Source organism: Mirounga angustirostris, unplaced genomic scaffold (assembly GCF_029215605.1).
Source record: "Mirounga angustirostris isolate CCGP_5_RB_7025 unplaced genomic scaffold, mMirAng1.0.hap1 SCAF_16, whole genome shotgun sequence".
Taxonomy (NCBI): Eukaryota; Metazoa; Chordata; class Mammalia; order Carnivora; family Phocidae; genus Mirounga; species Mirounga angustirostris.
Genome location: NW_026991724.1, coordinates 32,062,124 through 32,082,772, shown reverse-complemented (window position 1 = coordinate 32,082,772; position 20,649 = coordinate 32,062,124). Strand labels below are relative to the sequence as shown.

General features: G+C 50.4%; 1 protein-coding gene across 1 annotated transcript; it reads right to left on the bottom strand.

Moving 5' to 3' along the window:
- Positions 1 to 3,658: 3,658 nt before the first annotated feature.
- SALL1 (spalt like transcription factor 1) lies at positions 3,659 to 19,750 on the bottom strand. Its single transcript, XM_045890325.2, has 3 exons — positions 18,997 to 19,750; positions 6,429 to 9,865; positions 3,659 to 5,205 (listed from the first exon to the last, which is right to left on the bottom strand). Exons 1-3 carry the CDS (start codon positions 19,070 to 19,072, stop codon positions 4,765 to 4,767), a joined length of 3,954 nt encoding a protein of 1,317 aa, XP_045746281.1. The 5' UTR covers positions 19,073 to 19,750; the 3' UTR covers positions 3,659 to 4,764.
- Between the last annotated feature and the right edge of the window lie 899 nt (positions 19,751 to 20,649).

Sequence of the window (20,649 nt, the reverse complement as noted above, 5' to 3'; positions counted from 1 at the left end):
TAGCCTGGGTGAATTTTCCTTCGCTGGGATTTCCTGTCCCGTTTCTGGATGTTTCTATCTATCAAATGTTCCCTGGCTGTTGGTTTCAGTACATCAGCTCTGCTGTGAACGTAAGCTTTACACAGTACTTGGGCTTAGCTGCTAACACATCAAGGGCTGCCCAGTGGTGTGGACCCAAAGCCTGGCTTCCAGGACACACGCTCTAGTCTCTGTCTATCTGCCCTCCGTGGAAAGAAGCCAAACTCAAAGACTGGCCTTAAAGAACCACTCATAACAATAAAGGCCAGCACGCTTCCCCCCCTCAACAACTGCCTGGGCGGGGGGCACAGGCGACAGTGGGGTTAGTGGGGGGTACGTCCTTAAGGAATGTAAAGTAAGCGACCCCAAAGGCTGGCCTCCTGCAAGGCTTTTAGACCGCAGTTAAAATTTAACAATTTTTTTATGTAAATCATCTGGCATATTCAATTGCATGGGTTGGTGGGAGGGGGGTGGAGGACAAGGAGGGAACAATGGCCTGGGATTAGATAATTTAGTTAGTGCTAAAATTCCAGGAAGTTTGTGTTGATCTGGGCCTGGATCGTGTTACTTTTTAGCTCAAATCTAAATCTTTATCTTCCTATTATAGTCGAGAGGACATTTTTTTTACTTAGTCATTTTTACAGTTGTAATTTTTACCCTCTTTCATCAACTAGAGCCGGTTAGATTAGCAGCTCTTAGCACGGAGATGAAAATATTGGTAGGGCCCAATGGGCCCTGTTTTGTTTATTCTAACGGAGCAGGCTTTGATCTAAACATATTTCCTGGGGTCTGGACGCGATGACCTAATTCCTGTCTTATCCGTCTCCACTTTCTGTGAATCTCAGATTGCGCTTTGCTGTAGAACCCTTTGAAATTCACTTTGCATGTTTTCCCACTTTGTTACCCCCTCTGACATTTGTTTCACTTGGGGTAGAGTGTGTGACTCCTAGTAAAGGTTCCGACGCTTTATTTTTCTAACGGGGCTGCTAAGTTTTAACAGAGTGGGAGCCTTTTCTTTCTCCTTTTTTCCCTTTAGGTTCTCTCATTCTTGACATACACAACACGCCAAAAACAATAAGCAAATAATCTACTGCTAGAAGTTTATGTCAACTGCAAATCATTTAGGATTTTCTGTATGAACACTTTTTCTAATTAAAAAAAAAAAAAAACTGTCCATCCCACACCTATATGTCAGTCGAATCAACCTGGTCTGTGAGGACTGAGATGTGAAAACTCAAAACTCAAGAGTCATTTTCAGGTGTCTCTCAAGGGTCGGCAGGAACCTGTTTCCCCCCTCCCCCACCCCTTCCCCCACAGTCATTCCTGGGAGGGGTGTCTTGGGCAGCTTGGTTCCCTCATTGGTCTCTCTTCTTTTTTCCTCCCCAGGTCCCTGTCAATCACTACACCGCCCTTCCAAATGTATTTTTTAGACAAGGGGGTTCGTTACATGATTCGCTGTACTCTTCTATACTTTCACAGTGCACATTGTAAAAATAGGAACTGGGGCGCATGTCACCCAAATCCGTATTTTTAGTTCAAAAATGTCAACTTCGCGGTCGTCATTCCCGGCAGCAACAACCCAGGAAATTCGGTTCTTCTGGGTTTTCAAACTACCTCCACGCACCCCAAGTTTCAGAAGGGGCTAAGCCAGGCGGCCAAGCGAGGGGCTGAGGCTTGGGGGGGGGGGCTGGTGCGTTAACGGGGCTCCGCCTTGAAATAAACCACGTTGTTTCACAGATGGGAATCCGTGTCTCTCCCGCGGGGCTGAGCCTAAAGGCCGAGCGCAGGGATCGCACAGGGAAGGGCAGCGGGGCTGAGGGCGAGCCTTGATTTGGAAACGAACAGCAAGGCGAGTGGGCAGGTAATGATCAATAGGTTAGAGAGACAGCGGATCGATGGATGGCTCGGCAGGGACAAAGGCGCAGGAGGGGGAGAGACCGGGACCCCGGGGCTTCGGCTGCCTCGGGAAGTCTGTCTAAGCGAAAAGTTGCCGGGGCTCCCCTTAACTCCCTTCCAGAAAACGCTAGAAGGGAGGAGGTCGGTGGTGAGCCCGGAGAGAAACAATTGTCCGGCTCCAGGCCCGGACCGCCCGCCTCGCGGAAGCGGACGCGCGGCCCGGGGTGGCGCAGGCCGTGACCCCGCGGGCGGCCGGCGAGTGGGAGCCCCGGGCGCTGGGGGCGGCGAGCTGGGGCCCCGGCCCGGCGTGCGCCAGGGGTGCGCGTCGGGGCTCGGCCCGCTGGGCCCCTCTGGAGGGGCGGGCGGGGCGGGCGGGGCGCGGAGGGGGCACTGCGAGCCCGCCCCTCCCGGTGGCCCGCGGCGCGGACCCCCCAGCCTGTCCCGGGGCGCAGGGGCCGCTTCCGGAAGGAGCGCCCTGACCCCGAGGCCACGCGGCCCGGGGCGCCCCCTCCTCGCCGCGCCCAGCCGTGGGAAGGGGAGAGACGCCCCGAACGCCACGGAAACGTCCTCTTTCTGGCCCGCGTAGAGTAAGAGCTTCTGGCCGGAACTGCGGCCTTGCCTCCGTGTCCCCACTCTTGGGCAAAGGCGGCTGATCTGGGGCGCGTGGCCGGGACTGCAGAGGCTCAATCCCCCAATGCTTGCGCGCTGAAGTGTCGCGGAGCTCCTCTGCACCCGACGCTGCGCGCACAGCCCCCCTCCCCACACTTCTCCTGGTTTGGGGGTGCTTGCCCCCGCCTTGTCCTGGCCTGGCCCCCCAGGCTGAGCCCCCCAGCTTGGGGAGGCGCGTCCCGGGGTGGCCATAGCGTGGCCTGCGCCCCGGTGCAAACTTCTACGGGGAGGCGGCCGATGCTTGTCCCTTACCTGGGTGCAGGGTCGCGGGCCACGGGCTCACCACCTACCTCCCTGAAAGAAACAAATCGCCGGACCCCTGAAGACACCAACTTCCACCCTGTCCGTTTGCTCACCCCAAAATAGTGCTCAGGAGGAAAACATGTTTCCCCTAGAACAAAAGGGAGAGAGGAAGAATCAGGTTGAATTTTGATGACAAAATATTCAAGTTGTAATGGAGTTTTTCTTCTCAGATATGCATGTGTGTTTCAATGCCTGAAAGCCTAGTTAAAGAACACGGTGACCTCTCTGGGTTGAGGCCTAGTTTCAGAGTCAGATTATATATTCCCCCCCTGCATGGGGCATTCTCTAGCCATGCTGCTTTCTCTGTCTGAGAAAAGCCACTGAATCAAGAGAAGAGAAAATGAGCACAGTTGAAATAAACCTGAAATCTAAATGGGCCAATGTCCTGCTTCAGGGATGACCCCTCCAGATGAAACCTCCAATAACAGCTTTTTATTTCCTTTCATTTTTTCCTCCTTCTTGGGGGTGGGGATGTGAGCAGAGTGCCCAGACCAGTCATAGCTATCTGGCCAAATATCTAGATCCTCTAAATTAAAAAGAGAAAAGACAAAAATGAAAGAAAAAGAGGAAGAAAAAGAAGGAAAAAAGAAAAACAAACCCGCAGTCCCATGCAAACCTGTTTCTGTTACGCCTTTTGCAATTCCTTATTGAGAGAGAGAGAGATACACACTTATATAGGCTTTACTGGTGCCTGGGGAAATGTTAAAATACATTTCGGGGCCTGGCTAAATAGAAATGCACTCTAAAAACACAGACACGGTATTTTGTTTTATCTGTTGCAAAAAAAAAATGTATTTGATTACTTGGGTAAAATTACAGTATCTCTGTTGTTAGTAAGTATTAAATGTTAAAGAAATTGGACCCCCCCCTTTCCTTTCAACTTTCCAAGAAAGTGCATGTAACAGTCCAATTTTTTTTTTTGTTCCATACCTAATACAAAATAAACAAACACTATACCTGCTCTCTTGATCAAGAAGAAGCATTTGCTCTTGTAAGGAACATATGTACATTTTAATGAAAGTGATATTTCTTATCGTATATACAAGAGCATCTACATTTTCTCCACTGATGGTTGTTCAAGATGCCATACTTAGCAGCATTGTGTAATTCCAGCACACATTTTCTATTGTGAATATACCTACAAGGCAAAATGTTACGTCTCAGTTTCAACTACCAAAACAACACTTGTATTTTCTCTAAAGAATTCTGCGTGCTTATTACTGTACAGAAACTTATCAACATTGAGGACGACTCAAGTAAAAAGCACAATACAAAGAGCAGTTCAAAACGGAAATGGTTAAATCTACAAAAAAAAAAAAAGCAGGTTGAATTTTCCAATAAAAATAAACAAAACAAAACAAAACAAAAAAACCCAAACCTTTCAAAGAACCACATTGATCAGTCTGTACTTTCAGTCCTTCGCTTAAATTTGTTTTGAAAGATTAGACAACGTGTTTGCTGATAAAATTTTTCCAGCAGGATCAAAGTGTACATTTATATACAGACTTTATTAGAGATCTAATGCATCACTGAGGCATTGCATCAACACCAGAATTCATATTAAACCGGATATAGAAAATAAGTTAATGCCAGATTAAGACCGCCTAGCAGGGCAACTTGCGATTGCCATAAATGTTACAGCAAATTTACAGCACTCTAGTCAATTAGTATTTAGTCCAAAATACAGAAGACCAAAGTTAACGCTTGCATTGTTTGCAAAGCCAGGTTATATCACTAATAAATAAGCTTTCTTATAACTCTAGAAGTTGAACAAGGTACAAAAAGAATGTCTCCATAATGTTGTAGTTCATCGATCTGGGGGAACCAGGAGGGGAGGGGGAGGCAACCGTGGGTCTCTCGTTCTGAGCCAGAGTCGCTTTAACTTGTGACAATCTCTTTGCTGTCCTCCACGAAGCGGGTGAACCGGAAGTTGGTTCCGTTCTCGCTGCTGGCCATTTTCTGCAGCCCGGCCAGGGGGGCGCTGGGCTCGGAGTTCTGGAGCTTCTCCAGATTTCCCGTCAGCCCGCTAATAGGTGAGCTGCTCCCGCTGCCCAGGCTTCCAGCAATTGGAGGGATGCCCCCGTTCTGAATGACGGAGATCTCATTGGCCTTCATGGCCAGCCCGTTGGAGAGCGCCGCTGCATACTGATTCCAGAACCCCGAAGGATCCCCGCTTCCTGACCTTGCCGCCAAATCCTTCTGGAACATTTCCGGGAACTTGACAGGATTGCCTCCTAGAAATGTCATGGGGCCATCCACGGAGAGCCGCCGGCCCCGCCGCGCAGGGGTGCTATTCCACATGTGAGTGCCCATGTGTACCTGAGATGAGGCAAAGGGGGTGGGGAGGGGAAAAGGGGGAAAGAAAGAAAGAAAGAAAGAAAGAAAGGGAAAGGGAGAGAGAGGAAGGGAGAAGCTTAATAGTTGAATCTGTCTCCGCTCATACCCCAACACTCGACAGAGCAAGTGGCCTACATGTCTACTCTTACTAAGTGCCAGGCGGTGGAGAAGGAAGAGGGAACCGTCCACCGCGGCCGCCTCCTAATAACGTGCGCACTCTCCCCAGCCCTGGGCCGCCGTCCCTCTTCCGGGGCCAAGATGCCTGCCTTACTTACTCTTTTTTTATTACCCCTATTTAGCTTATAATGGCCTCAAGCAAGCTAGTCAGTCGCAGATAGCTCCTTTCAGGGTTAGAATTGTTATGTCCACTCTCATTGCAATGGTGAGTAGTGTATCTGACACCCTCTACCCTATAAATGTCCTTTTCAGATGGGAAGAAAGTACCCCTCACAGATTGCCCGGTGGAGGGCCCGTGCACAGAGAGGAGAGCCAGAAAGTAATTATTCACCTCGCATTACTGGCAGCAATCTCTAGAGAAATACTCTGTCAACAGAAAAATGTACACAGTAAGAACACTCAACTGTTGCTCTAGAACCTAAGCATATTTGCTTTATTTCCAACACATATCAGCGGGAAGTGTTGTATAATCAATTATCATCATACCCATTAGCAGGGCAGTGTGACGTTATTGTTTCTGGGGACGCGAGCAACGTGCTGGACTGCACGGTTATGAAAAATAGATGCATCCGCCGAGGAGGACGGTAATTATTAAGTGATACGGGCTGCACACAGGCCACGTGGAGGTCTTTAATCAATACCCCGTGGCAACGCCGGGCTGTCTTCCTGGGCAGGTAAGACAATTCATTTGGTGCACTTAGCGAGACAGCGGGGCTGGGGGCTGCTGCTTCGCTGAGGTCGACCAAATGATTCCAGGCGCTCACGCTCGGCGGGCTGCAGCCTGCCCGCCCCCCCCCCCCCCCCCCCCCGGTCCCTGGGTCCCCGCCACTGATCCTGACCCACACAGGGGGCACCCGCGTTTCTCCGCTGTCAGCCCCACGTGGCAGGTGCCCTCGCGAGAACTCGCTCCCTGCCCATCCTGCCTCTGGGGAGCTGCTGGCCCTGGGAGCATGCATCACAGATAATCAATGGCAAACCAGCAAGAGGGCTGCTGGGTGGGTGGGTGAGGGACAGACAGAGCGAGGTACCTTCAGATTGCCTTTTGTTGTGAAAGCTCTCCCACAAATAGTGCAAGCAAAGGGTTTCTCTCCAGTGTGAGTTCGCTCGTGGATCTGCAGGGCGCTCGACGAGGAGAAGGTTTTTCCACACGTGTTGCAGTAGTGCTGCTTGGGGGTCCTCCTGGGCAGAGCTGGGAGCAGGACTGGGGACGTGGCAGAGGAGGACAGAGGCCCAGAGGGGACGTGACTGGTGGAGGTGTCCTTGCTGTCCTGAGGAGTGACATGTACGAAGCCGTTGACCTCTGTTTTGATGAGAGAGGACAATGAGTTGGCGGGGATCACCGCCGAGGTCTGATTGGGGCCGAGGTTGGAACTGGGCTCAAAGAGCTGTGATGGAAGGTCCCGCATCTGATGTGTCAACATGTGCTGCTTCAGATTACCCTTTGTGGAAAAGCCGCGATTGCAAACTGTGCAAATAAATGGTCTCTCTTTGGTATGACTTCTGTAGTGAATGTCCAAGGCACTCTGACAAGCAAAGGTTTTGCCACAAATGTCGCAAGCGGTATTTTTAAATTTACCCCGGTCTCTGAAAGGGAAGAGGATCCCCAAAGAATCTTCCTTGATGATCCTCTCTGCGTGGCTGGACGTCAGATCCAAAGCCCCACCGTTGACGGGGGTGGGAGACAGACCGTTGGCGAACTCGCTGGGTGCTGCTCTCTGGGGCTTCTCCTCCACGCCGGGGGACTTGTGGAGCTCCTGGGTGCTGCTGGGTGGGGACAGAGCCTGCATAGAAGAGGTAGACTCTGAGATGGCTGGGCTGCCAGCACTTTGGCTCTCCATATCACCACCCACCGAGGACGAGTCGTTGGTCAGGACGTCCCCCTCGACGGACCCGTTCTCCACAGACTTCAGGCTGGCCTGCAGCTGTTCTGCGAGGCCCGCATTGATCATCTTCATCTGATTTTCCAAAGCAGCGATGCTTGACATCTCCAGGGGCAAAGGCGAAGAAGATAAGCTGTCTTGGGACGCATCCGCGGACTTGGGCGTGTCGGGGATGCTGCCCTCGGGACAGTCCTCCATGTTTTCATCGGAGAAGGTGTCCAGCTCGTCGAAATTCTTCTCGTCGAAGGAGCCCGTGTCCGACTCCATGGACTCGGGGTAGCTGTCAGGGACCGGGGTGTTGGGGATCTGACCGCCCATGTGCATTCGAATATGCTGCTGCAGGACCACAGCGTTGGTGAACTTCTTCTGGCAGATGGGGCAGGAATGCTGGACGCGGAGCGGGGGCATAGCCCGATGGACACTGTAATGGGTCTTGAGGTTCCCTTTCGTGGTGAAGGCCCGGCCGCAGATCTTACACTTGAAGGGCCTCTCCCCCGTGTGCGTCCGGTAGTGCATCTTCAAGGCGCTCTGGCAACTGAGGACCCGGTGGCAGATGATACACTCATTGGGGTCGGCGGCCTTCTTGTCAATGTTCTCCACCAGCTGCTGAAGCTTGGAGGTCTCCGATGCCTGGGCCGAGTCCAAGAGTCCCCCAAAAGGAAACTTCGCCTTGAACTGCTCGGACATGAGCGGCAGCAAGGGGTTGATGAAAGCCGCCGCGCTGCCCGAGCCGCCGTCGGCCGCCGGGGAGCTCAGAGCGCCGCCACTGGCCGCCGGGGCCGAGCCGGGGGCCACGCCGCTCTCTTCGCTTTTGCCACCGGAGGGCGGCCCGGCGGACCCTTCGGCTTCGTCCGCGAGCCCGCCCAGGTTTCTCGTGGCTGGCTCAGGGGCCCCGGAGTCGCTTGTGACGGAGCCTGGGGGGCTGGTGGCGGAATGGCTGATGGGGATCGGGGCTGGCTCTTCGGTCTTGATGAAGGGCGTGAGGCTCGGGAGGGTCGGGGGCAACGGCAGGCCGACTGAAGTGGTCAGAGTGGGCAGGACCGGTTTGGTGTCTAGCCAGCTGGTGACCGGCTTTTCCGGAGGAATGGACATGCCGTACGGGATGCCAGTACTCGTGGGGATATTGTCCAGATGCTCAGGCACGGGATAGGGGTTCATCTGGATATGAGGGTATTTCTCTTTGTGGCGCTGAAAGTGGACTTTGAGGTTCCCCTTGGTGGAGAACCTGTTCCCGCAGATGTTGCACTTGAAGGGCCTCTCTCCGGTGTGGGAGCGCAGGTGGATCTGCAAGGCACTGTCGCTCCCGAAGACCTTCGCGCAGAACCTGCACTTGTGTTTGAAGAACGCCTCGTCCGACGTGCTTTTCGCTTCGAAGGCGGTGACATTTGGTGGCTTGCTTTTTCTTTGCTGGGCCAAGGCAGACAAGGAGTTTAAATCCTCCGCAGTTGTTCCGATGTTGGGCAAAGGGCTGGGGAAAACCGAGTTAGCGGGGGCCGGCTGAGGTAGAAGTGGATTAGATGCAGGACTCAATAAACTGCTTATTGCAAAAGCTGGTGAGGATGCTGCCGAGGCTGCCGGGTGGCTGGCGTGCGCGGCGCCAGCGCTCGAAGCCACTTTTTCCGAGGCCGGGGTGGTAACCGCTGCCGCCAGAATGTTAATGTTGGGGGAAGAGCCGCTGTTGGGGGGAACGATGGTGTGGCCAGAGCTGCTCTGAGGTAGCTGGATGGGGGGGAGCTGTTTCACACCGCTGATGCTGGCAGATTGGCTGGCGAGGCTCTGTGCTAATCCAGCTGCTGCAGCCAGCTGCTGAGATAAATGGGAGCTGAGTGTGGACAAGGGGTTGGCAGATGTCCGTAAAGTACCTTGAGAAGGACTCGAAGATGTTGGCAAGTCTGCGCTCTGAGAAGCCAACAGCAGGATTTGGTGACGGATCTGTTCGATGAGCTGCAGCTGGTGGATCTGCTGCTGCTGCAGGGCCAGGAGCTGCTCCATGAGGGCGGGGACGGCCAGCTTGCCCCCGGAGGCCCCGCTGCACCTCGCTTCCTGGGAGAACTGGGCCACGGCCACCTTGGTGCTCTGCAGGTTCTCGATGATGACGTTGCTGTTGATCACCGAGAAGTTGCCCAGTGTCGTCAGGTCCCCGAGTTGAGGTAGAGAGGTTGTGATCGCTGAGGTACCTGTGGAGGGGCCGCCGCTGCAGCCTGGCGGCGGGGGGCCGCCCCCGCCGCCCCCGCCGCCCCCCGGAGCGCCCCCGCCACCTTTGTTAGCCCCCGGGGCCTCCACCTCCATGGACTCCTCCCTGTGGCGGCCGCGGTGTTCCGAAAGGTCGCTGCAGTTGGCCTGATCTGTTTTGTGAACGGGGTCATTCATTTGTTCATCGGGATGCTCGGGAGGCGGGGTGGGAGAGAAGGTTTCGGGTGGGCTGGCTGGGCTTTCATTGACGATTAAAACTAATTGATTTTTAGTACAGTTCTTCTTGTGGAGCAGAAGATCTGATAATTCAAAGAACTCGGCGCAGCACCGGCCACAGACGTGGGCATCCTTGCTCTTTGTGGTGCGACTGGGTTGACCTTTCTCTGCGTCTCCTGCAAACATCAAAAGGTGCAGGGTTAGAAAGGGGGCCGGGACGCACAGGGTCACCCACGACTTCCAAACAAGAAAGAGGGTGACCAATCGTTTTCTGTCTTCCAAACTCAAAACTCTTGCCCCCGAAAACCAGTCGATATCACCTAAGAACGTTCATAATTACATGTTGAGGGTGTGGAGGAATTCCTATCAATCTGGTATCTCAGAGAGCCATGGTCTTCAGATAATCCATCAAAATATAAAATACTACGAACTGAAGACATTGGTGCATAATGAAATTCCATAGCGAAATATTGATTTCCAATATTTTATACACCTTATTGTCTACTCATCCAGAGAGGGTCCAGCAACCATTCTGAGGACTTATTAGTCTCTTGAGTTTCTGTCAACCTTATTCATTTTCAACTGATTCAAAGATATCTGTGACAGTTTGTTCTGTCACTAAACTAATTTGTAGTCATTCAGGTTCCAATCAGTTGTTGACGGGTGGGGGGGGGGGGCGGGGGAGTGGGGGATGCATATCGCCGAGCAGAAGACTGACAACTTAAAAATCACCTCCAGCCCCTACCTAGAACCTGAGCTAAGGCTGATTGGTGACAAACACACTTTTGCCACATCAGTAACAAATCCTCCAGACTGCTCAAGACTCCGCTGAATACAAACAAGAAAACCACACACACACACACACACACACACAACAAAGAGAAAGGCAATGATCATAATCCGTTACAAGGCCTGCCTGGCACCTATATATCACCCCATGGCATGTTTATTTTTAAAATTAAAAAATGCAACCTTGGCTACCATTCCACTATTCAAGGAATATATGCCACTATGCTCCGAATGGCAACGTTATGCCTCTAAATATTTCATCAAAAGAGCTCTTTATATCTATAAAAACTGGCACAAGATTTACATTTCTGATTCAACATCAACTTCTAGAAGGATGTGCAGTTAAGGGGAAGGGAAGAAATAATTCTTGGTTTAGAGTTTGGAAAGGCTGTGCAATTCTCCTTGTCTGAATGCCTTTAAAAACAGTTTGCTCTTAACTCTTATCAATTGTTTAACAGATTGTCCTGAACCTTTCATTATAAAAATCCCTTTATTTCATGTTTGTTTCCACTGGTTGCTCAGATTTCTTCTCGCTAAGATCCATTTGTAAATTAAACATAAAAATCTCCAACTCCAAGCTAACATCCTATTCAAAGACAGGATGGAGCCCCATTGTTTGCCCAGCATGGGGAACACCAACTTCTGTTGTACAAATGGTGTGTGGTCATCTCCGAAGGCTGTGAAAAAAAAAAAAAAAACTGTTTAATTCAAGGATTACCTCCCTGCATGCTTTTCTGCAGAACTGAATCAGATAATAGTTAGTTTCCATGACTTCCAAATTGAATCTCCCAGAAAACTTGCAGGGGGAAAAAAAAAAAAAAAGAAAAGAAAACTAATTGCAAATATGAATAAATACAAATTCAAAATGTTGCTTTTTCGGTAAACTTAAGAGTCAACTCCAAAGAGCCAGCCATTTGCCTTTTCGTAGTAAACATCCAAAAAAGCTTGAGTACTTTTGCATTCCAGAAAATATAATTAATGCCTAAATACTAACTTCTGGAAATTACTTTAACTCTTTTTGCCTTGAGTGATGCCCAAGTTGATGAGAACCCCCGGTGAAGTATGCCAAATGTATGCACACTTTATTCAGTGGGAGTGTTATTTGAGTAGCTAAGTTATACTTAACAAGCTAGCTTTTCTAATACCCATCTTTTAATCTTCACAAGGGTATAGAGCAAAATGCATTAACAATACCAAACAAATCTTAGCTGTAGCAGAAAATACCAATAATGATTCAGTTTTAATTTAATGTTTAATCATCCTAATTGGCACCGGATTCCTGTGCACATTCAAGGTGCTGTTTTAAGCACTTTCTGTCTCTCTCCCTGCCTTAAAATAATGTAAACAAAATATTAAACGAAATTCGCTAAAGTTATGTTGCTTAACTTGGGACAAAAATAATGTGACAAAAATTCTGTTTAAAGCTTCTTATTTTGACAACCAATTTTAAATGATGCATCCATTTCAGATGCTTATTTTAAACTAGGAAATGCAATTCCTAATATATTCAACAGAAATGTTATTTCTTTCTCTTTGCACATTTCCATATGTAATGGTTATGTTTCCATCTACTTTTACAGCCAATTATGAAGGAACAAAAGCTATTCTGTTTGTTCACACATTTTCAACAAAATGCATTAAAACTATTATGTCAGCATGTTCTATTAAGCTCTGCATTCAGTGGAAAATACTTTTCAACCAGCTCACATTTATCAAAACATAAAGCCACTTTAAAACACAGTTTTGCTTGGTCAGCTGGGCTTAGACAAATAATGACAGATTCAGAACTAAATAACTAGCAAGGGAAATCAGAAAACTGACTTCATCAATTGTACACATTACAATGTAGTTACTTCAAATATTTAGCACATCTGTGTTCACGATTAGAGGGCATTTTAATTCTTTATAACTTGCAAACGTCTGATATTCTCATAATATATCGACAAAATAAAAAGAAGGTCACTGTACAGGATTTAGCTGATTATGACTTTCCTGGGCTCGAATTCTGGCATTTGCACCGCTTCAAGACTCACTTGAGAATTTTCAAGTTTTTCAACCTGAACATTTTTAGATTTAGGATTGTGCTAACTGGACGGAAAATGTAGATGCTTAAAAATAAATACCTGCTTGCTTCTAAGAAAGAGACTGTGTTCAAAAGCTGCCCGTGTTTTAGCTTGGATTTTCACAACATTTTAATAAGCTGACATTTGATCTCACTGGAGAGTCGATTAATTTAATCTCCTGATGTTTACGAACACCAAAAAAAAAAAAAATTCCAGTATCTATTTTGATTTATTTCAAAAGCAGGTGTCGCTCTACTGTAAATAGCTCTTAACTTTAGATCTGTCTGCATTCTGAACTGAACTGCAATGAAGAAGCTCAACAACAACAAAGACAAAGCATGAGGACTAGTTTGAATCTTTAACTACCAGAAGGAATATTTTAAGTTGTAATAAGATACACGCACACACAAACATGCTCTAATTCATTTTTTGACCGTCTGCTATCTTGTTTCTCAATAATCTGTTAACACAGGATTGCAACTGGTGACCCCATTATAGTAAATACAGTTGCCTTGCTCCCTGTACTAGGGTGAAAGTAACATTCCAGTTCCACTTCTATGGCGTTTGCATACAAATTGATTTTATAATCCAAGTCAGGCAGGAACGTTTGAGAAGTAGTGGTTTGCTAAGTTTGTACACACAAAAAGATAGCTGGAATTTTTCCAGGATTTTTTTTTGTGGTTTGTTTTTTTTTTTTTTTTTTTTTAGAGGATAAGGTGGTGAACTTACAGTTCCATCCAATTTATACAAAAGTCCCAGATGTTTTAGGTCTTGTACTATTTAGGTGCTTGACACCCAATTCAAATTTGTCAGTTTTTCATCATCTCAACCTAACATTGCAGAATAGGAGGCAGAAAATTGAAGTGTTCCAGTAGATCTGTCTACTGTGAAAACAAAAATAAAACTATGCCCCACACAGCAAGGTTTGGCCAGCCAGGAAAAAAACCAAACCAAACCAAACCAAACCAAACAACCCTACTCTACCACATTTAGTTTTCTTTTTTGGAGCTCTTCAGAAAGATCCTTCACTTTACTTTCCATTACCTTACGATCACATTAACATTTTTAATAGAACATCGCACACGATTGTGATTTTGGAGCCTATAATTTTTACAGGCTGTTCCTTCCCGTAGACTAATTTAGAAAGGCCATCACCAACATTTTTGATTGATTGGTCTTTATCTTTTTATTATTAATATACATATATATGTTGTGTGTTTTCTTTTTGCCCAGACCTGGGAAAAACCTAAATCTGAATGTCCAGCTTAAGATTCCAAAGAAATTTTAAACACTCCAACGTGTGCCCTGCATACTCTCTGTAATAATGTCTTAAGTTTCCCTCTATGTGATATGCAACCAAATGACACATCAGTGGCCCGCTTCAATTCCCTCCGTGTTCTGGCCAGGATTAGTGTATTCTCGAGTGGAAGAATACAAGCAAAATCTCTGGAAAAAAATAACAACACGGGCAAGACACTCCTTTTAAAGCAGGGATACAAACCCACCTAATGCACACAATAAATGAAAGGGGGAAAATGTCTTCCCCTTGGATGAATCAAACTGAACACTAGATGGGGTTCCAGTTGCAAGGGTTTGTTCAAAAACTTCTTTGTGGCTTTTCCTATTCCAGTGACGCGTAAAAAGAGAGACTCCTTAAGGCGAGATCTAAACTTTGACTACATAAACATTGGCAAAGGCACAAGAAACTAAATCCCTGTTGTTTGAGGGTAAAACTGAGCTATGGGGACTACCTGTCAATCTTCCCCTTTGGGGGTCTGGCATCTGAGGGTGACAGGGGAATAAGGTTAGGAAAAGAAGCCAAGCTGATAAGGTGAAACTAAAATAAACTACCAACTTCCTGCTAAGTGACTAGCAAGACTCAATTTGGGGGTCACTGGGAAGATACTGAAGGACATACTATGATCTGGACCTTGTCACCTTTTCATGGGAGGAGACTAGCAAAGGTTAAAACAGCTCGACACATTTAGCTTTTCTAAAGCCTGGCACACACACTTTGTGTGTGTGGGGGGGGAGGGGTGTTGGGGCTTTAGGTAATTTACCGTCTCTGCTAAACTGCTAAATTCCTTCAGTTTTGGTAAGCTACGAAAATTCTGGAAGATGGGGCGAGCAGTAAACCACGCGGTGTCTTAGAAACACCGAATTAAGACGGCAGGAGGACTTTGTTCTGGTTACTACAGAGAGCTGGGCTTTGAACCATTTCAAAAAACTTAGCAGACTGGGACTCTGCCGCTTGCTCGCTCGGGTTCCCACTAAGTTCTCCATGTGAGAAATGTGGGTTTCTGCCTTCTGAAAGGCTCCTGGTAAAGATGACTTGCTACCTGCAGACGTAGAAAGAAATGAAAGTCCCCAAAGAATAACCTATAAATTGGCACTTGTCTCTATAAACCATAGGACAAACTTGATGCACCAGAAACCATGAGACCCTCACTATCACAAATTCACTTTTGCATCTACTCTCTCATGCCCAACTCTACTTTGCTTGTTGGTATGTTTGTTTTTAACGTTTTAGAAACTATTTGCAGCCCGAAGCAAATCCCCCCAAAACAGTTTGCGTTCTCTCATCCAGAATCTTCCATTATGCCACAAACTTAGAATAGGCCTGATTAAACATGAATTCTTTCCAACTGCCTTATCGTGCAGGTGTCGGTTTTTCAAAAAAAAGCAATTAATTATAGTTCTCTCTAACCTTTTGGGCCCAGAAATCAATGTGTTGCCATTAAGCTGCTCACAATGAGTAAATTACTTTGGTAAATAAGAGAATTTCATTATTAATATAAATAAGAGGAATGTTTATGATACTTTATATGAGTCAATGTTTTATCTCGAGTTCGTGATGTTTTTATCGCTCTTCCAATATTATCTTTTCCTTGAAAAAGCTGAGCACCAAAATACTTTAATAAATGAATGGAGTCTGAATGGTCCATCCCTCAATCTTCACACACACACACACAACTCTGAAACCCAGAGCTTAGTAAAGAACCCACACAGAAAATCATCAGATTCTAATATTCCCCTTCCTCAGAATTATTCATCCCGGTAAATAATTTTTCCAATGGCAGTCACCTTTCTACAAATAATCTGAGACTTGTTGAATACCATTTAAGAGACAAGTAATATGTGCCATAATCTTGGTTTCATAAGAAATAGAAAAATTTCCCAGTTTAATGTAGGGGGTTCCTGGTATTACAGCTGAATTAAAATATGAACATTGGAAGACTGACCAAATAATCTTGTTTTCTTGAACTTGTTCTGAGGGAGTTATCCATGTGGCTGTTTAGCATGGCTCTGGTTTTCTTTGTATGCACGTGCACACACACACACACATACAAACACACATGCAGGACACACAGCACAACAGCCCTGGCTGCTCTCAGCCTGAGTCTCTGCTTCTGGGCTCCTGTGACTGGGGGCCCACAAACTTTTCTAGGTCCGGCTCTAGGTAGGAATCAGCACGTGTAGGTGCAAGCCTATGTCAAAGGCACCAACTAGATTTAATTCGGTTTCTTCGAGGTTTCATGGACCATATTTTCCGACCATTTTGAGACATAAGAAAAAGTAACACATTGTTTGAGTGAGGCACTGTCTTCTAAAAATGTAATAACCTTTATATATGTGGGGGGAAAAAACCCAAAACAAAACCCAAAAAAGAAAAAAAGCCCCAAACCCCAACAACTCGGTGAAGTGTGTGTGTTCTGTGTCGGGGGATGCATGGAGATTGCTGAATTCCTTGCAGAAAAGGTGGCGATTTTTTAAAGGTTACTTTGAGATAGGTCACGTATTCTCCAGCCCGTCTCCCCACTACTCTCAAATAAAAAGATGGGGCGTGTGGAAGGCCCTCCTGTAAGGCAAACGCTGAGGAGGATTAGTTGTGTACTAATATTATTACAACATACTAAATCCTGTAACCCTATTACAAAATCTACCCTCTAGGCAGCTTCCCCCAAACTTATTGTTCAACCATGTAAAAACAGTCATAACCTAAAACCATTACCACGGAAGAAAAAGAGGGGGTGGGGAGAGGTGAGAAAGAACTGGGAAGAAAAGTGCTGGCCATGGTGCCCCTAACACTTTACTGCTTCTTAGGACAATGAACCAGCTTTAGGGGAGAAAAAAAAAAAAAGGGAAGAAAAAAGAAAGAGAGGGAGGAAGAAAGAGAGAAAGGAAACTTGATTCAGTGACTTAATTAACTTACCTCAAAGCTCAAATAAACTAAAAAAAAAAAAAAGTCCTAATAAATAATAATGGTAAGAGGTAGTGAACTCCTTTTATGCTATCGCTTTATGAGAAGCCCTAACTATTAAAAATTCCGGATTCAGAAGGCGACAGGAGAAAGGCAAAGATCTAGCAGGCATCATTTCTCCGCGAAGCCAGCGTCTTTTTTCTCCTTTTTGAAAATGTATGAAATCAGTACAAATTGACAAAAAAATTTAGAAAACCCCAACAAAACAAAACAAAAAGGCAAAACAAACCCCGAAAAACTCTTTTCTTCTCCTCCCGTTTGGTTTTTCCTACACAAATTGGGAACTTTAACAGTGTTCGGGGTGGAAGGTCTCACCAGAAACTTTAGGGAAGATGGGTGTAGGGGCGAGAAGCAGAAGAAACCAGCTGAGAAAATCCGGAAAAATATTCAGAGCTGTTCCTGCGGCCTGGGGTAATTTCACCCCGATTTATCTCGCGTGCCCGGTTTGGCCTGGGGTGGAAAGCGGGGTTCGGGGGCTCTTCTCAGCAGACTGAGAAATCGCAGAGACTCTGGGTAAGGCTGGAAGCTCGAAAAAGTACTGGGGTGGGGGGGCAAATATTGTAAACTATTTTCTTAATCGGTCTCAGTTCTCCCCAATTTCTTACAGGGACCCCCCACGCCAGGAGTCCCGTTTCCCGACAGCCGGGGTGACGGGAGTGGGAGTCCCTTGGCTTCTCTGCCTGGGCTCTGCGCGGCTCCCCGCGCCCCAGCTCTACAGAGAAGCAGGCCTCTAGGGAAGGAGCCCGGGGACCGTGGGGCCCGGATGGTCGCAGTTTAGTGGACAGAGGTGCCGATCTAAGGGCACGCTTCTGAGCCCTGTCGGGGTCCAGTTCCCTCCTCCATACCCCCAAATGCTGCCCAGGGCTTGAGCATTCCGAAAGGCATCCGGAGCCGCGGAGACCCCGCCGGGGTTGCCCTCGTCCTTCCCGCAGCCGAGAGGCAAGCATCCTGCCGGGGACCGACCCGGGCGCCGCTCCTTCGCCTCGGGCGCTGGGCCTGGCAGCTCGGAGGCCCCTAAAGTGAACCACCTTCAGGGACAAGGAGGGATTCGAGGTGTCCTCCCTGCGTACCCCAAATCCCCTGCCGGGACCTCTCCTACTCTCGGCCTCGGCGCCCTCACACAAACTTTGTTCTAGACTTGTTCATTCCCATCGGGACCCCGCAGTTGTCGCCTCCATCCGAGAAAGCGAGTGTCTCTGTTTCGGGGGGGAGGTTCTCCTCTGGCTAGAGAGCCTCCCCCCCGCCCCCAGCCCTGGAAAAAGACCCTCACGATTCCTGGAAGCACGGCATACCACGATCCTCAGCGGACGCACACCCAATCTAAAGATTTCTCGGGGGCGAGGGGTGGGGTGCATTATTTGGAGAAGAGATGCGGGGATAAACTTGGGTAGCCGGACCCCAACGCTGTTCCCGGTCCGCCTGCAATGTGTCTCGGAAGCAACCAGCAGCAAAGAGCACTCTCCGCCCCTGCTGCGACCCCGGCGTGTCGGGCACCGGCGCCGCGACACAGGTCCCCGTCTTCTGGCAGCTCTGAACCCCTAAAGGCACCCCATTCCCCCGCGCGGGCCCAGGTGGAGTGTGAGCGCTTGGGGGGGGCGCGGCACAGGGGGCTCCCCCGCGCTGGGAGTTCAGCCCGGCGCACCAAGTAAACTTCCTTCCCGCAGGCAGCAGGGCCGGCGCGGCGGAGGCCGGCCCGAGGGCCCCCGGCACGGCGCGGGAAGCGCGAGAGGCCCCGGGCGGCCGACCTCCGCCCGGCCCGCGTCCCGCCGGCCACCCGGGCCCCGGCCGCCGCTCCCCGGAAAAGCCGGGCCGGAGGAGCCGGGCCCGCGTGCCCGCTCTCCTCCTCCCCCCACGCCCGGGAGGACCCAACAACTCCGGAAAGATTCTGCCGGGAGAAGTGTTTGCTCTCCCCAGGCCAGGGGGGAAAGCCCAGCGCAGGCAAATTGAAAATTAAAAAGGAAAAAACAAAAAAAGAAAGAAAAGAAAGAAAGAAAGAAAGAAAAAGAAAGAAAGAAAGAAAAGAAAGAAAGAAAGAAAGGAAGGAAGAAATACGCCGAGTGGGAAAGGCGAGCGGGGACCCGGCGGTGGCGGCGGCCGGGGCGGTGGGCGCGGGGGCCAGCCGCGTGTGCGTGGGTCCGGGTGTGCGTGAGTGTGAGTGCGTGTGTGTGTCCGCGGCGCGGGCCGGAGCACTCACCATCTCGCCGGGGGAGCGAGGCCACTTCGGGGTCGGATTGGAAATGTTGAGGCTTCGCTTGCTTCCTCCGCGACATGCTGGCTCAAACATCAGCTGGGGCAGAATAAAAAATTACTAAAAAAAAATCTTCTCAAAATTACGGAAATCGAGCGGCGGCGGCGGCGGCGGCTCCCCCCGCCCGCCGGCCCGCCCGCCCCCTCCCCGGCTCCCCGGCCCCGGGCGCAGCGCGCATGTGTCCTGCTATAATTATGATTATCAATAATGCATTGCGATTAATCATAGAGGGGCTCTTTGAAAGGCGATTGGCACCGGGCCAGCGCTATTCAAACCCGCTCGCCTTAATCAATTAGTTCGTGATTTGCTGCAGACCCCTGTCTCTCCGCGCGCTGGCCCAATAAGCCGGCCGCGGGGCTGGCTCTGCGCGCCGCGCCGCCCGACACTGGGTTAACCCTCTTCGCGACCGCCCGGGACTCCGCGGCCCGGCCGCCGCGGGCCTGCCTCTTCGCCTCTGCGCGCCCGGCGCCCTGGCCTGCCCCCCCCGGCCCCCCCCCCCGATCCCGGGCTGGGCCGACCCGAATTAGCATGCCCTCCCCGGAATTAAGCCTCCCGGGTGGGGGGTGGGGCCGGGCGGCGGGGGCTGGAGACCCAGGCTGCGGGCGCGCGGCGAACTTCCCAACTCCGGCGCTAGGCGCGCCGGCCCGCGGGGGGAGGGAGTCCCGTGGCGGGATTTGGGGGGAGGAAGTCCCGTTTCGTGAGTGTTTCTTCGTTTCTTTAAGAGCTACCAGAAAGCAGCCCACCCCCACCCCATAAAAAAAAAAAAAATAAGCGAGTGGGGAAGAGCCAGCCCCACGCCGGTCCGCCTACTGCCCGCGGCCCGGCCTCCCTCCCGCTCGCCGCCTGGCTCGGCGCTCCTTCGCCCCGAGTTCTCCATCCCCTGGATCGCGGGCTCGCGGGGGCGCGGAGAAGAGGACCGAGGAAAGGTTTGGGAACGTGATGGGTTTGGGGCTTTTGGAGGGGGGAGGGGCAACTCTCCCGCCACCCGGATCCTTCTCAAAGGGCCCCGATCCTCCAGCCTCTCGTTGCTCCCTCGCTCCCTTTCTCTACCTCGGACATTCCCAGGACAATTAGGGCTGAAGTTTTCGGGAGAAGCAGCCCCGAGCCCGTGGGATAAGGGGCGGCCCGGCTCCGCCCAGGACCCCTCCCGGACCTCCCCCCCGGCTGCCCCGGTTGGCTGCAGGGCGCGTCACTCCGCGGGGAGGCGGCGGCGGCGGTGGCGCCGCCGAGCCCGGGGCGGGCGGAGAGCAGGGACCGGCCTGGGATCCGAGTTCAGCTCCAGCCGGGGGGAGGGGAGGGGCCGCCGCTTACCCCGAACGCTGCAACCCGCCCCTGGCCTCGGGAGGCGCGGCCCAGGCGTCCGGGCCGTGGGCAAAGCCAGTCCTCAGGACCCCTGGGCTCCCCGCCCTGGGGGGAGGGGACCGCGCCCCAGGCTCCTGGCAACCAGGTGGCTGTGCTGAGCCGGGAGCAGTGGGGGTGGGGGGTGGGGGGGCCTCCCTGTCCGCAGCTGTCTGGCCCGACAGAAGCTCGCCTCCATCTCTCCGGCACTTGCCGAGCGCAGCACCCAAACTTTTCGCACTAGCTCCATCTCCCCAGGCC

Excerpts from the sequence above, each read along its gene's own strand:
- SALL1 (XM_045890325.2), bottom strand. The coding sequence starts at position 19,072 with ATGTCGCGGAGGAAGCAAGCGAAGCCTCAACATTTCCAATCCGACCCC. Across the intron at positions 9,866-18,996 it reads CTCGCTCCCCCGGCGAGATG|GAGACGCAGAGAAAGGTCAA; the intron begins GTGAGTGCTCCG and ends TGATGTTTGCAG. Across the intron at positions 5,206-6,428 it reads CAACAAAAGGCAATCTGAAG|GTACACATGGGCACTCACAT; the intron begins GTACCTCGCTCT and ends GCCTCATCTCAG.